Genomic DNA, 17,653 nt, shown 5'->3' with positions numbered 1-17,653 from the left:
TACTTCAAATATTGCCACAATTGCTTCAGTGAAGATTAAACGTTTCTCCGAACAAACCTGAAAGCACTTAAAATCTTCTGCTTCTTTTGAGCCATTAAATTAATGTGCAAACAAACTCTGGTTTCCTGAAATCTATCTGAAGAAGTTCAATATCCAGCTAGGTATTGTCCCAAATGTAAACATTCCTAATTTTATAATCACCTCTGCATTAAAAATACCCTGCACCCTGAATATTTGTTGACCTGGAATTTAGACAATATGAGAACATCCTATGAACAATGAATATTCACAGAAAGCATGGTTATTTCACCAGGAACATGTTTGTTCATACTGGAATGAAAAATTCAAATAAATGTCACATAAACATACATTTTATGAGTAAAGTTTTCAGTCTAAAAGTATATAAATGAGAGTCAATCCCTTTGATTTCAACGGAGGTTAACTCCAGAAGGACCAGAACTAATAAATTCTGTGTCACAATACAGGTATTATACAGGTAATCCTCAACTTCATTTAGTGACTGTTCAAAAATACCACAGCACTGAAAAAGGGACTGATGACTGTTTTTCACACCTACAACCCTTGCAGCATTCCTGTGGTCACATGATTAAAATTTGGATGCTTGGCAACTGACTCATGTTTATGATGGTTGCACTGTCCCGGGATCAACTGTCTCACTTAGCAACATAAATTTTAGACTCAATTATGGTCGTAAGTCAAGAACTTTTCATAGCTGTTTCAGCAATAAACTCATAAAGCGTAAAGAAAAAAACATAACTGCCTTCATTTTAAATCATTTATGCGCATGTTTGGAAATTTGAGCTTATCAAATGAGCAAAATGAAGCAAAGTACATTCATGCCACACATGTACTAACCTAACTTAATAGTTTCTACTAAATGTTTCCAGAAGAATCATCACAATTACTTTTCACACAGTAAAAATTAGAATTCTAACATAAAAATCTGTACCACTGAATTACTAAAATATTATTAATCATGTGCCACAGTTTAAATAGTACAATAATGTCCATGAGAACACGTCCTTCCTTAGTAAGGAAGGAAATTGCATAAGCAAATCATGTCTCACTAAATAATGCTTCTTCCTCATCCAACATCTAGAAATACTTGTGTTACATTTTAACAGAAGTGGAAAGCTTACTTAAGTGGCTCCTTGGAAAGAAGAGGATTGTGACAAATTTGCCTTTATCGTATTTGCCTGTACTACCATCATATCAGATACATATTCTTATTGGATTTACATCATTTTAAAAATGATTTAAAAGCATGTACTAGGGTGTCTGCATCATTTATGTTTTAACCTAATACTTACAAATTATCTCCACCTTGTTCCTTATTATTTTTGTCATGCAGAATGTTGCTGTAAATATTATTTGTATTTGCATGGGTGCTTGCTAGAATAATAACCACCACCAATGCTGGTAAACCTGCAATAAAATAAAACACAGCAAAAGGAAGTTTTATAAGTCTATAATAACCCATCCGTTGTGAATGTAAACTGCAGATTCTTATATACAATCTTCATGAGTACACATGAATCTTCACCGTGCAGATTTTGTTTATCTCCTATGGCAGACATGTCAAACACAAGGCCCGGGGCCCAGATCCGGCCCGCAAAGTGGTTTCATGTGGCCCAAGAAGCCATCCTGGAAACAGTGAGGGAATGGCCCCCACTGCCTTGGCCCTGGCCCAGAGACCCTCCTTCTGCCTGAGACCCTCAGATCTGTCCCACTCCTGCCCAGGCCCCCATAGGCACCCTTGATGCGAACGATGTAGAGCTGGCCATGCCCACCCAGTAGGCCATACGCACTCTAGCCACGCCCACCCAGTAGGCCACGCCCACCCGGCCCCCTAAGGGCAACTGCAATGCTGACGCGGCCCTCAATGATATTGAGTTTGACACCCCTGTCTTATGGGATTGGATTTACTTGCCATGGGGAAGGAAAGGCTGAACTCTCTAAGCCAGGCATGTCAAACTCGCGACGTCAAGTGACATCGTGTGATGTATCGCGACTTTTTCCCCATTGCCGGCAATGGGGTGGGTGCGGTTTCAGTATGATGCATCTGGCCTGTGGGCCGGCAGTTTGACGTGCCTGCTCTAAGCACTGTATTTATATGCTACGTGAATGACCAGAAGGTGATTCTACATTTTGCCTATTTAATCAGAAAGAAAGGATAGAGTGTAAGAGCCCTTTCTTTCTCAAAGCACTGGAATGAGATATGTATGTCAGGGGAGGCACTTTCATAAAATTGAAGGTGTTAGAAGGAAGTACCAAGATGCTACCTCAAAGTAGAAGCTTCACAAGGGTGTGACGACATGAGGTGTCTGGAAAAAAGAGGTAGGACCTCCAGCCTTGTGAACCTCAGCTATCTGCTACACCATCTAATTAATGCAACAGTGGCTTTAAAATCAATTATCAATATTTCTAAAATACTGTATATACATAATGCATATGTACATATAAATGTGTATTATTATGCCTGTGTGCGTTTGAACTTTTGGATGCGAATGGAAGTGTTTAGCTTCATCTTTTTCCTAGTTTCATCCATTTTCAAATACTCACTGTCATTGTAAACCTTAAGCTGTAGTAGTGTATACACTACAGATAACAATAAATCTGCCAGCTCAACCTGACTTGTATTTATGTCTCATTTCAAATACCTCAACAGAGAAATAGCTGAACAAAATACGGTAATAATAAAGGGCTTTGTGTTTGATACTCCACTGGTAAAAATATATCTTACATAGGAACAAACTGACTTTTTCTTTTTCTAGTGTTTCTAATCCTCTTCAACTTTCCAGAGCAGATTCTGTGAATATATCATAACACTTCTGGTGGTGAAAAATCTCTTTTCTTTCAGCTTCAGTATTTTGCTCTAAGTAGCTGCAGTGGCTAAGAATAGCCATACACACCAGGGGCAGGCAAATGATTATCAAAAGTCTTATAAAGAGTTTATAAAGATTAACCCACTCTTTTAAAGAGAAAGAAGTGATTATATGTAAAGTATTCTAGATACTAATTTCAACTGCTAATACAGTGTATAAAAGATTCTTCATTGGTAGACAACATAATTTCTCTGCTAAACTGACAAATGCTAGATCATACGTTGCTTTTAAAATAATTTATTACACTTTAGGGGATATTTAATGAAGAAATTGCATTTCAATCTATCTGAGTTCTAAGAATTCAGCACGTCAATAATATGTGGTTTAATGTTCTATTGTAATTTTTTTTTTAAAAAAAAGATAAGTCATGTCCGACTCTAAGGCATGGTGCTGATCTCTGTTTCTTGGCCAAGAGAGCCAGCATTATCTGAAGACATTTCTGTAGTCATGTGGTCAGTTTGGCTATATGCCGAAGGTACTCAAAATTCTGTTACTTTCCTACTGAAATAGTACCTATTAATCTACTTGCATTTTGCAAGCTTTCTAACTGCTCGGTGGGCAGGAGATGGGGCAGGGAATGGGAGTTCACCCTGTTTTGCAATGCTTGAGTCTCAAACTTGGGACTGTTAGCTTTCCAGCTGTTGTGGCCTGTCAGCCACCGAAGAACTCCACACCTGACTCAGAGGAGGAACCACAGGAGTGGGTGTCGGGCCCAGTGTCAGGGCCAGCTGAAAGGTCCAATGGGGATGAAGGAATGGAGCTGTCGCAGCCAGGGACAGAGGCGAAGCCTGGGCCGTCCGCCAGCCCCCAGATGGAAAGGCTGAGACCTCCATGCCTTGAGGCAAGTGATTCAGGAGTGGAGGATCACATGGGGCCAGTGATTGGTGCACAGGCACGATGGAGGCTGAGGAGAGAACAGCGAGAGGCTATGGGCCGGTCTTCGGGGTGGAAGAGTCACTGCTGCCAACAGTGCCCCACCCTCAGCTGTGGATAAAAGGCAGAAACGAATAGGTGTGGCACATAACTATTTGTCTCCTTTCTGGTCAGCCACTGCTAGTTGGAACTCCTGACTCTTGTTCGGAAACTTGCCGGAGTTTTCCTCGGATCCTGTGTCGCTGGGAGTCGGAGTGCTTTCTGAACATGTGCGTGTGTCTTATTTTAGAAAAGAGCCAGCTTGCCTGAAGGACTCTTTGCTACAAGCGTGGTGAGAGACTGAGATTAACTCTGGGTTTTGGGAGACCCCTGCAGGGGAAAAGGGAGTGAGCTCTGTTGCTTGGAGGCAACTAAAGACTTTAACAGATGACTGTGTGAAACTGCTGGTGTTCCTGAATAAAAGGAACGTTGGAAAATTATTGGTGCATCTGTTGTGTTCGGGGAGCCGGGTGAGAACACCAGCTGACAAGCTCAGCATCTTTAATCACTGAGCCATCGTGCCCCCTTCTATTCTAGATTAGTGGTCAGTATTTTGTATGGTTTCTCAAAATGGGTGTCAACAATGTACGGTAGTTAAAATTATAAGAAATCTACTCAAAAAGTAGTTTATTGCTGCTATTTCATGACTACTTCTTTCTTTCTGTGAATTGTTGCATACTACAATTGTGTTCCCGCCCTCTTATGTTTTTTTTCATAATTCAAAAATTACAAATGTGAGGGGGAGGCGAAGTGAATAGGAGTTTTTTTTTCACAAACTGTACAATTATTTATTGGAATCACTGTTCACTGCATGTTTTGTAAATAAAAGCTGTCCTTCCTTCCAATCTGAAAACAGCACAGGTGAAGGCACAGAAAAACTATATATAAATGATAGCATACTTCATAGAATGAATTAACCAACATAATCTTCACAATGCAATATACAGTATTTCGCTTTATGAATTTCATACCTTTACTTTAGTAATTTTTCCTTAGCTTTATAGAAGAAACATTTACTACCATGCTGTGTTAGATTATAATGTATAAAGATTATGCTATGAAAATGCTCCTTGTAGCCATGAATATATATAACCCAGGTACATAAAATGCAGGAACCTATCCCTTGCTCTCAGTTTCATTTCTTCTCCTACTTATATGAATATAACTTCATCAGATACCTTTTTATTTGTAAAAGAAACCAAGCAAATGCTTCACTGAATGAAAATAAGGACTCCAGGGCAGGAATTAAAGGATCCATAGTTGGAAATTGGGCTAATGAAAACTCGGATTTTTTGGCCTAAAGATTCTAATTTCATGGTCTTAAAAAGCTCATAACAATTTGTGAGATTATCAGCTGGTCAGGCTTTTTAAGACATCTATATGTATATCATATCAACATATGAATGTGTTAGAATTATAGATTCTACTGTTATATAAGTTCTAAGCAACCACTCCTCTGGCGCTTTATCAATTTCTGTAAATAAGTCATAATAAAATTATGTAATTACATTTAAAGGAAAGAGCTCACTTTTAGGAATAAAAATTAATTGAAAAAAACCTATGGAAAGCCTTATGTGAAATTTTAAAATTATAAATGTTATCTGTGTAGAATGCCGGAACTTACTTGGGGACAATCCTGCAACTTATAAAATTTAGCCAAAACTGAAGGCAGAAAGGAGGGATAGAAAAACTAGAAAACCAAAAATATTTCCCCTATATCTACTGTACTTCTGTAGTCCCTCTTTGACTTCAGGAGCTAGAATAATCTAATTTAAAAACAAAAAGTGTAAAAGAGCCTTACTTACCCCAACCAATGACACAAAATTTTAATATGTATCGTCGAATGTAAGTATTGAACACTTTCACTAGAGCTATATACATATGAACAGCTTCAAGGGCCATCCAGGTGAAAGTTGCCAGAAGAAAGTAATGCAGGAGAGCGGCAATAGCTATGCAGAGGCCATCTATGTCAAATGATGCAATCCAACCATCAAGGAGAAAGACCAGGTTTAAGCACAGCAAAGCTGTGCTCAAATTCATTAGGATTTTAGAAGGATAATCTCTTCGCAGTTTTCTGGAGATAAATGGATAGCAAATTACAATCAAGTAAGAATTCCATCCCACTGACTTTTGACACTTTTTTTTTGAATCTCAGAGTTATTTAGGCCATAACAGAATACACAGACAGATGTACTCATCTCTATTGATGAAAGGCAAGTCCATTTATGAACTTGTGCACTGAGAAAGTAACATATATACATTTGCTGCTATCTATAGCAGATTGTTTTGTAATTTGAGTTTGATTCTATTTTCCATAGAAACCAGGATATCATCAGGAAGACAAAACTTCATGTCTGAATTTCTAAAATAATTTCAGGTATCATATGGATTTATGTGTGTGTGATATATGGGCATGTATATTAGAGAGAGTAAATAAGTAAGAGCTGGATTTTAATATGATATCCCACGTTCTTACCTAGTTGAGGAATTAAACAACTATTTATGTATGTATGTATGTATGTATGTATGTATGTGTGTATGTATGTTTGGGACTTATATGCTGCCCTATCTCCCGAAGGACTCAGGGCGGCTAACAACAATAAAAATACAGCAATGCAAAAGTTAAAAAGAATTAAACTAACAGCCCCAATAAAATAATTAAAATTAATAAATTAAAATTTAAAAACATTTTTAAAATCCCTATCATCAGTCCAGGTCAGCCTGATGGAACAGGAAAGTTTTACGGCCACGGCGAAAGAACTGGAGATCCGGGGCCGTCTGAAGCTCAAGGGGAAGTTGGTTCCACAGGGCTGGCGCTCCCACAGAGAAGGCCCTCCCCCTGGGGGTCGCCAGCTGACATTGTCTAGCCGACGGCACCCTGAGGAGGCCCTCTCTGTGTGAGCGCACTGGGCGATGGGAAGTCATTTTATTATTAGGCGTCTGTTCTGGTTTGTTTGCAACATCAAAATCACATTCCTGTCACAAATAAAATGTATGTCTTACTGTATCTACCTGCTGAAAGAGCAGACTAGGGGTCAGGTTTTACTTTTATGATGTTTTCCTGATTTCTCATATTCACTGATCTTGTGACTCTCTCCACACAATTAGATTGAAATGTCTTACTGTGGTGTCATTAAAATTATTATTTAACAAACACTTACTCAAAAGCAATATATGTCAGAAGAGTTGCAGCAGAAAATATGGCAGATATTCCACAACCAATATATGTTATGAAAGTGAGGACTTTGGTGTTTCCAGAATCTATTTGTGAAGCTGTTCTTGGCAAATCCTACACAGAAAAAGAAACAAAGTATATAAACTGTTAGAAAAACATTTTTTGAAAACTGTTTATTTTCTCCTGTGACAACAACATAGATAAAAGTCATAGGCAATCTGGCCAAAAGTACTGCCGATGATATATTTAATACTTTGCTGTCCTACCTTTGGTTTCCTTCCTACTTTTTCTGAAGTCAGGGACCATGTTGTATATCAGTCAGAATGAGCGGTGAATGCAAACCACTATAGCTTATGTCATTTTGTCATGTAGATTACAAAACAGCCACTAAGCAATCCTTCTACTTGCAGTCCTCTTATTTTTCTCAGCATTCCTTATAAATCAGGATTTTTACCCCTCTTATAAGTGGAATCTTTCTTTATAAAAAAAAAGTCTAGAAAGTTTAACAGTCTTGTTATTTGGTGTGTGAAAATTTATGCTGGTGTTCTTTCATAGAGCCGTTTGGGAACTTCAGTTGGAGTACTATGTTCCAGATTGGAAAAATGAAAGGAGATAAAATACTTTAAAACTTGGATTTGTTCCTGGGCATAGGCGTCAGGAAGTTAGTTGGAGTCCATAAGATGTTGCTGTTTACTTGTTGATTGGGTTTTTCCCTTGGCTAATTATACACTTCTTATATTGTTGTTTACAGATGCTTCTTTTGTAATGTGCCCAGAGTCATCACAGCAAGATAGGTGGCCATATAAAGTGATTAAATGAATAAAATGAGGATTGGTATCCTAAAGTTTTTAAGAATATTTTCTTCCACAAGGTCACCCATTCAGATCATGTTCCCCTAACCAGGCCTCAAATATTTATCAGAAGTTAAACACTCAACTGGAATCTTGTGGAAATATTACAAAGGCTAAAAGGTAGGTAATCTTATGTGGGAAAATGGGACTGAACAGATTTCATTGCTATTTCTCAACTACAAAATTTCCCACCTCTATGAATTGCTTTTATTTAATTAAAACCACTGGTCACATTTAAGAACATGCTATTTGTATGGGATGCGATAATGATGTCACCTTTAGACTTTCCATTCACACAGATCTGACTGAAGATTCAGTACAGTGCAGGGGTGGACAATCTCAGTTTCTGTCTACAGGATCACTTTCTCAGAACAACTGTGTGAACATGCTTGTAAAAGTGGCCATACCAGAATGTGACTCTGTACAGCACAAGTACACTCATACCTATTTATACTGAAGTCTCACTGAGCTCCATAGACTTCCCCCCAGGCAAGTAAATAAGTATAGTCTTTCAGCATTAAAAATTTCAGAAAAAACTATGATATTGACAGCTTCTGAGGCTGGTGATGTTAACTCTGCTGAAAGAGACAGAAAGTGTTCTCTACTAAAGCAGCCACTAAAGAGGTGTAAACATCTGTCTGGTAATGGGCACCACTGCCTCATCCTGTCTTAAATGCAGCTGTAAGTTGAGAAGTGTCAGACATTTCTGCATAGAAATATTCCTGGAAGTGTTACTGGGATACTCAAATTAAAGAACTGGCCCCAAAATATTAAAATTTTCATATTGGAATGCTGCCAGGATTCTATAGATTTTCCCGTCTTCATCTCTAAAACCCTTACAAAAGTATTCACAGCAAGAGAAAGGACCCATTGAATTTATTTCAAAGAATTATCTCCTTTTCGACAAAAATATGGAAGCAGAATGTAATAATCTTGAGAAGGGAACAGAAAAGCGTGCAACATTACTAAGCCTATGGGAGCCATATATTAACTCTGTGGGTTAGGGACCCACATAGAACCACAGGAGGGAAGTAGGAAGGAAGAAGTAGGGAAAAACTCATTCTTACATTGTAACCTAGTATTTGAAACCTAGTTTACTTTAAAAAAATAATTTAAACCAGGAAAATTTTTATATACCAACTTAACTTTAAAGAGAAAATCACCAAAATATCTCAGAGGTTGTCAATATCAAAACCAAAGTTGAAATGGTTACTAAAAAGAGCTCATTGTCAAAAAGTTATCATAGATTTTTAAGATGTTCAGTATTTAATACATCTTTTCTTTGCCTGCAGATGGTTCAACAGGGCAAAATTTTTTAAAAAAGGAAAATAGCCAGATGAATTTCAGAAAAGTTATTTTTCTAAAACAGCAACAGAAATACAATTCCTATAGCAGATTCTCACTCTGGACCAGAATATGTAAGAAAATGCAAAAGAACTAAGTATAATCCTCTATGTTGTATTATTAACTGTTTGCATAGAGATCAAAGCAGAATAAATGAAAGCATATGATGCCTCTATCAATGCTGAACATTGTTGATGAGGATGTGTTTCTCATATGTTTTCCTGTGTAGATAATATTCAATGATACATTCCCATCTAATGCCTAGTATCATATTGTGTGGTATCAAGAATACTACAATTCAGAGTAAAAGAATAAAAATGTTTCATGAAATGTTTGGCATATTCAAAAGCAGCTGATTTAAGTAAAATTACAAAAATATCTCAAGGAAGATAGCAATTTGTGAATGTTAAGATAACCTTTATTGTCATTTTGTACTGTGGGCACAACAATACACATCAAAAAATGAAATTTAGATGCCCACGCTCAAAGTGAACACATACATGACACACACCTAAACATACTATATACAACATATACATACTATATTCAACATATGTTATGAATGAATAAGAATGACACTCACCATCAATACACCAAAATGTGTAAGATGATTGCAGAGACAGACAGTCTCATTCTCATTTGATCCTGGAAGTGCATTGCAGCCAGTTGTATTCCATCCACCTTGGCCTCCTAGCATAACCAGTGAAGGAAATTATTCATCATCATCATCATCATCATCTTTAATTTTTTTTACGCACATTTCATATGCACAACATAAAAAAACAGCTTACAACAATTCTTAAAAAGTAATGCATTAAAATAAAAATAAAATAAAATAAAGATGATGTAAGCAAAAATGGACAAAATGAAAGAGGCAGACAAGATCAAACATTAAACTGCACAGAAATGGAAAGTTTATTAGCAATTACTTAAAGAGTTAAAAAGGTAGCCCAAAGGTAAATCTTTGTAAGAACGATACAACATTTATGTATTAAGAAATATACTATTCTTTAAGCTGATGGTCCTTAGAAGAAAAAGCTGAACCTCGAATCCCAATCTTATCTGTCCCATTTAAGGGAAGACCATGAACAGAGATGGATATGTTTATTTTGGCAGGGGGAAAATCTATGTCATCTTAAAATTTATGTTGTGCTGCTCTCTCCTCTCCTATAGTGGTTCTTTCCCTGCTTTATCACAGTTTGGGCAACTAGAACAAATATGGTGGAATGATAAAACACACAGTAGGTTTAAGAAGCTGATTCTGCAGTGGCGTCTACAGTGACAGTCAACGATGTCAAAATGGCAAGTGTGACTGAGCAACTGAAGCATTGCCAATTTTATGTGTGATACATGAGATGCACATCAAAAAAGGGGAGTGCTTCAATTGCCTGGTTGTACATCTCATTTTGACATCGTTGACTGTCACTGAAGAGGTTCCTACAACTGTAATAGCAAGATGGGCAACAAGGTAATTTAAAACATCCAGCAGTTTACCTCAATGGATGACAGTATGCTTCTAAACCTTTTCTAAATGGAAGGATTCAAAAACTGTTCGCAATTGCTGTGAATGATTACTAAATACTTTCAGCAAAATGTTACTTTAATATTATCAATCCTTCTAGTTGGGCTACACAAAGTCGGACCAAAAAAATTACGGGTGAAGTTTAACTGTGCCCTGACAAAGAGTATGGGCAATTATGTCCCATCTATTTTTCCTTCATAATGCATGTTCCATTACTTGAAATAGCTCCTTCAGCGTAAAATCTAACCTGTGCTGACTTGGATGTATCTCAAAACTTCCAACAACTGCCTTCCATCAACACACCTTTTCATTACTCTAGAAAATCTGATTTTAATTTTTGTATGTTTGTTTTAATCCTCCTTATACACCGCCCTGAGTCCTCCGGGAATAGGGCGGTATATAAATTTAATAAAATAAATAAATAAAATAAATTTAAAAAGTATCTGTATAGGGGTAGTTGCTTGGTTATAATCACTTTCCAGTTTGTATAGGAGAAGTTGCTTAGTTGTAAACACTTTCCAATCTATTTTCTGATTCCTGAGTGTGGTCTGAATTGCAACAACATTACAGAAAGGGCAAATCCCAAAGAAATACATGGAAACTATTCATCTGTAATGGATGGTTGCATTATATCACATACTTGGATTGTATTAAAGAGTTCACCACCAGAGGGAGGCTCAGTGCCACTGTTAAAATTAAACTTTTAGACTCTACCTCTTGTATAAATTATTAGTAGGTTTGAATGTGAATTGTCTTACTGCTAAGTAGATGAAACGTTTTCAGAAATGCCCCATTTTTTGCATATGAAAGAAGAGGGGAAAAATTAAACTTACTGTTCTTGTTCATATCCCAAAAAACACAAGTAGTATTAGGAGCCTTCTATAAATTAAACAAGCACAAAAAACAAAATTACATCTCCATTAGGTACATGAATTAAGAAGTAATGTCTTATGTTATTAATTACGCAAGGAAGCTAATTCTCCATTTATATTTATTTCCATTTACTGTTCTACTCTTGTAAACAGATAAAGAACTAAAGAACAAATTAGAAACAATCTTAAATGAGCATTTTCAATTAAAAATCCAAACTTCTGAACATGCACATTTAATCAGTTGGATAACTACTGGAGAAAAGTAGAGGTTGTGGAATTTAACCCTTTAGTTCTGTAATGGTCTCCTGAAGAAAATCCATTTTTCTGAAATTAGTGAGGAAATCATTTGTTGGAAAAAATGCTACATTTTCTAAGACTTTGTAATTCTGAGACTGTCTCAAAGCTGCAGGATTAGAAATTATTGAACTCTTAGTCCTCTAACAAAGAGCTAATATGAATGAAAAAATAGAAAGCACTTGCAGGAGTTAATTGGTGACAATGGATTAAGGAATGGAATCCTCTCTAGCAAAAGTTGATTGTTCTTGAAAATGTTCCTGTATTTCAGGTCACTTTCCTCCCTCATAGTGACTCCTAATTTACATGATAGGATCAGCCCTAGTATTACTATTTTGCTTTGCAGATTCATAGCAAGAAAAAGCAGTGAAAGCTGCTGTACTTGTCATTATGCTCTTCTCTTTCTCTAATTTCTCCCATTAACAGTTGTGAAAAAGTATAGACATAAGGGTTAGTGGATTCCTGTACATTCAACTGGAACCTACACATAGCCTCTCTCAATAGTGAAGAAAAAGGAATGCTAACACATTTCTTTAAGGATATACTTGCCGTCCATATGTTTACTTCAACAAGTATCTATGTAGCTATCATAAACAACAGAGTTTTTTTGTGGGATGGGGTCCAGGGAAAAACAAAGTTTCTGATCTATGTTTAAGTTATCCTAAGAGTTACCCTCTACAGGAGATCAAACCTGACTGCTCTTTAGAAGGCCAGATCCTGAAGTTGAAACTCAAATACTTTGGCCACCTAATGAGAAGGAAGGACTCACTGGAGAAGAGCCTAATGCTGGGAAAGGTTGAGGGCAAGAGAAGAAGGGGACGACAGAGAATGTGGTGGCTGGATGGAGTCACTGAAGCTGTAGGCGTGAGCCTAAATGAACTCCAGAAGATAATAAGAGGACAGGAAGGCCTGGAGGAATGTTGTCCATGGGGTCGCGATGGGTCGGACATGACTTCACAACTAACAACATTAAGAAGAGTTACCCTATAACTTTATGTACACCATTTTCAATTCACAAAGGGCAAGAAATTTTATCTTGTCCCCCAGCTTCCTGATTTCAGGTTTGATTTTGGAGGAAAAAAAGCAACTCTGGGGCCACACAAAATAATTCAGAGGTTGCCAATACATGTGTGTTATGTAGAAGTATTTCTGTTTCTAAAAACCATTTTGTTTTGCCCTCCTGCTCAGTACAGACAAATGAACATTTTCCTGCTCTAACTTAATTAATTATATTTTAAACAAAAGCTGAAGATCTCTTACCTGGCTGTTATCATGTTTGAATGTACGCTTGATTGTAATTTTCACAGCCTCCTTGAGATCACGGATAGTAGTATTGCCCACACTGCATGCTATCACGTAACTGGTTAAATTGGAAGGAGTTTCTGTATCCTTTAGGATATTAATTTAAAGATTCCATAGAAAAACATTATTTTATAAACCCCCGTAATAGAAATAAGACTTCATAAATTTATTTCTTCCATGTTACCAGAACAAATATTTCCAGTACATAATGCTTAACATTACTTGATTATAAGAACATCCTGTTCATTAATTTAAAAGACTTTTTCCTCCCAGAAAGTCTATTTTCCTTACTACTGCAATGCATAATTTTTCAGTCATTCTGAGAAAATGTTTCTCTTTTGACATTTTTTGGGAGGCCAACAGGAGTTAATTCACAAACAATACTGACTGATATCCAATGATATAATTAGATTAGTTCCCAATTAAAGATGGACAAGCTTCCTTTTATTAACAAAACCTGTCTTACAGAAAGGAGATCATACTTATCATCAGTTTTACTACTTTATACATTATCCTATCATGAATATCCAAAAGGGACATACAGTTTTCAAATCCTGTACCCCCGCACCCACCTCAAAAATTCAGACATGTTTTCACAAGCTGCTTACCTAAATTATCATTAAATTATCATCCAATTATTTCAGTATACTTCACATAAGCCATGGTTTAAACCTGATTTGCAATCTAAACTGGGACTAAGAAAGGACTAGTTACCTTCCAAACTTTAGTCATTATATCTTTTGATAGAGAGATGGGAAGGAAAAAGATCTAGTGGTTTGTTAACACTCATACATAAAATAATTAACATTTAATGCATCAGCAGGGAAGCTATTTCCAGTTTAATGTAGTATCCCCCTATGTTGAGGTTCTTTTTTGGTAGATTATATGCTAAAAACTCTTATGAGAGTACATCCAAGCTGGGTAAAACCATTTGTCTCCTTTCCATTTATGCACAACACATACCAAAACATGGTACTATACTTTGTAAATCGAATGGGACAGGCAAGCAAACACCTCTGTTTTTCGACCAATACCTACTTTTTAGTTCTCCCCTAGGCCTGGCAGGGAGAAACTTTCAAGATAATTTAGTTCGTGTCAAACTAGGACACTTCAAATGACCAGAAAATCTTTACCTGCCTTCTCCCTTTGGAAGCTTAATAACATTCCCTAATTATGTGTCACTAGGACGATGTCATAACATAGTTCCAATTACTGTATGCCTATGATTTTCCTGTTCACTGTAAATTTCTTTGTTGTAAAGGCATGTTTTGAAAATGTAGACTAAGAACTCTATATACTAAAAAACTATGGTTGGTCATGGTGATTTATCAAGTTATATTATCTTTAGTTATTAGGTACTGTTCTGATAAAACAAAAACCCTGTGATATATTCCAGCACAATGCAGATAAATCTGTAGATCACTAGAAATGAATTGTAGGAAACAAACTCTTGACAAACAAAGCTGCTGTAGTATAATATAAAACATAAGTTTTCTAAAACACAGGACCTCTTATAGAAGGAAAAAGTGGCAGACTCAAAATGGTTCTGAGAAGAATTAAGAGCTGATGTGTAGACAAAGAGAACAGGACATCATCCACAAAAGGTCCAGAGAGTTGCTCCTCACCAAGAAACCACAAAAGAGTGGTCCCTTGTAGGTTTAGAGTTCTTGGAAACAAGGGAGTAGCCATCTTGTTCAAACCATGGTCAGCAACTTTAAAAGGACACAACGTACCCATATTTCCTTTCCTAATCACATTTGGAAATTACTTATCAATTACTTTTCAGCTGTTACTAACTTCTGGAATCTGAAAACACCAGGTGAGTCTACCTTAAAGCCTTAATGAAAGAAACTTTAAAAAAAATGAAATTAAAAGTAATTAAAACTTTGATTTTAGAAAGTGATCAACTGATAAAGGGTCCACATAAATTTGAAATAAGGTTTCGGATTTAATTATGAATTGGAACTGTTTTGAATTTTTATAAAACACGTAAGATTTTAAAAATTGGACACTAGAGGAAACTAAAGATTTATGTTAAAGGAGAAAAACACATAAACCTGATTAACAGCTACAGAATGGTGCAAAATATTCTAGCACTGGAAATATTGGAAGACATTTTTGAAAAATGGAGTTAAAAGTTAATATTAACAATGTCAATAGCATTATCTGTCTCTATAGATAGACTGTCTAAAACTTGTTATACAAATTTTACTTGACAAGACAGAGCCTCAGTTAAAGGTCGATTTACAAATGACAGGCTATGAAAATTATATGAAAAAAGATGACACACTGGACATATAGTAGAAAAGAAAAAGATGTTTCAATAGGTTAAAAGGATATACAAACAAAAAACCAAGATCATGACTGGGATCATTTTTTATACATTACAAATGGGACGTTAAAACTTTGAATAATCTTGTGAGAAAAGATAAAGAAAAAAAAAGGTATCGTCCTCTATGACACTATTTCACTGGTCAAAAATTAAGATGTGTTAGAGCAACCTTATATCCTTTCCTTTTACTTTTATCTGATCAAAGTTAATTGATCTGTGGTTATTTTTGGCAACCCTTAATGATGGTAATGATGAAGTTTTGTTTATGGATAAGAGATGGATATGGGAAGAAAATTTAATTTAATTGTAATTTAAAGGAATGGTGAGAAGTTACCAAAATAGTTTATACATCTTATGGAGAAGATTGGAAGTCACTTCTTTATATATTTTTCTTTACTCTTACTTTTCTTTTTCTTTCTAATCTTTATATCATTTTTCTTTTTCTGTTTGCACCTTTTACTCGTTCTTTTTTAACCTTTCTTTTAGTTTGCATTCGCTTTACTATTGTAATTGTAATCTTTAATAAAACTATTTGAAGAAGCAAGAAAGGAGATTAGGCATTATTATTGTACCCAACCTTGTACTTATGAATAAATACATTTAAACTGAGTTTAGTAGCACCAGAATTCTATTTTGAACAAAACTGATTATATTTCAATCCCATGTATCACTCAGGATTTATTTCTATTGGACATGGACAATCTATTGTATGAATATGCTGTTGACTGCATATGTTCTTTATAAAATCTTGAGGCAGATTAATATTTCCTATTATTTGAACATTTTACCCAAATTAAATGTAAATGTTTATTTATGAAGACATTTCTATCCTGCCTTTCAGGCATATTGCACCATAAGAAAGCATGCAAAACCAAAACCAAACAAAACACCAGTAAAATTAATCAAACAGAGTGGAATAATAATATTTTCAAAATTATTTTAAAAACCAGAAATAAAGAGGCCCATATGTATTTCACTGAGTAATGCATTCCAAGGCTATGAGGCAATTGAGAAGAATTTCTACCCATCAATGTATTATTCAACATGAAAGCAGGATCTCTTTAGTAGATGACAGAACTCAAGAAAGCTCATAAAGATAATACCTGCATATCAAGGAAATATTTATATTTTCTTTTCAAATCCTGCAGTTCTGGTATTCTTTAGCTTCCCCTCCTATAACTGTGCATTTTATAAGTTTATTTAAACTTACCATATAAATTATCAAGACTTGTTTTTTAAATACCAAGGTTAAAAATAATATTTTTTTCCTTTTAATGACCCTACAATCCATTGCTTGGGGATGGGATCAGGGCAACTGACTGGAGCTCAAAGTTTACTGGCTGGATGCTCTTCCCGACATCTACGCAGAGTTCATAGCAGACCATTACTCATTGCGCCCAGAAAGAGAAATATCTGCCGCTACCTTGTATTGAACTCACAGCCTCCTGACTCTGAGGTGAGAGCCCTACCTCTAGGTCACTAGGCCATTCAAGGTTAAAAAGAAGAATAAACCAACAAAAATTAAAGCAATGGAAAGAAAAAGAGCCACTACTGATATTTTTAAAAAAACTACCCATTAATTTCATCACGCATTTCACTTCATGTCTAAATTGGCCTTTACAGTAGAAAGGTCTTTTACTACATTTGCAATCACAGAAAGAATCTTCAAAAGGGTTTATCAGATAATGAGCACATGGAGGTAAAATAAATATCATCCTGCTATTCCTCTCTCTAAATGTATACATAGGGTCATAAAAACAGTACCATCTCACCAAAATTATAAAGATAAATTTCAGCATTGCTATTTTCTTTACGTAACCATTAAACATATTGATGCCTACCTGGAAGAGTCCATTTTTATTGAAAAAAGTGAATTGAGCCCTGGTTATTGCTTCAAGATCTTCTTGACTTAAATTATTTAGCAAACTTGGAGGCAAAGAAATACTAGCAAGAGAATTTTCTTGGTTTTGATCAAAAGAAATCTAAAACAGAAAAATGAAAAAAAGACTATCAAAATAAAAATAGAAGCTATTTACCAAATTGCATGAGGGAACTTACTGGTATTATTTGATTCCTAATTATTGAGTTAATAACAAGTTTTAGCCTTTTCTCAGCATTATGAAAATCAATATTTTGTTTTAGT

At 35.7% G+C, this 17,653-nt stretch overlaps 2 protein-coding genes across 4 annotated transcripts in view; both read right to left on the bottom strand.

Annotated features, from left to right (window-relative positions):
- The window catches only part of LOC310643865 (uncharacterized protein), a 707,877-nt gene that overhangs the window by 341,986 nt on the left and 348,238 nt on the right, over window positions 1–17,653 (bottom strand). The window lies entirely within an intron of this gene.
- Window positions 1–17,653, bottom strand: part of ADGRG6 (adhesion G protein-coupled receptor G6) — a 114,624-nt gene that overhangs the window by 20,931 nt on the left and 76,040 nt on the right. For both annotated transcript variants that reach the window (XM_083368253.1, XM_083368254.1), the window contains exons 15-21: window positions 17,352–17,492; window positions 13,137–13,265; window positions 11,544–11,589; window positions 9,772–9,878; window positions 6,980–7,107; window positions 5,624–5,892; window positions 1,332–1,446 (exon numbers count right to left, since the gene is read on the bottom strand). In XM_083368253.1, coding sequence (XP_083224379.1) covers window positions 1,332–1,446; window positions 5,624–5,892; window positions 6,980–7,107; window positions 9,772–9,878; window positions 11,544–11,589; window positions 13,137–13,265; window positions 17,352–17,492 — 935 coding nt within the window. The remainder of the gene's footprint in view (window positions 1–1,331; window positions 1,447–5,623; window positions 5,893–6,979; window positions 7,108–9,771; window positions 9,879–11,543; window positions 11,590–13,136; window positions 13,266–17,351; window positions 17,493–17,653) is intronic.

Source organism: Vipera ursinii (genome assembly GCF_947247035.1).
Source record: "Vipera ursinii genome assembly, chromosome: 1".
NCBI lineage: Eukaryota > Metazoa > Chordata > Lepidosauria > Squamata > Viperidae > Vipera > Vipera ursinii.
The sequence above is the reverse complement of the archived record's forward strand: the minus strand, read 5'-3'. Positions and strand labels throughout refer to the sequence as shown.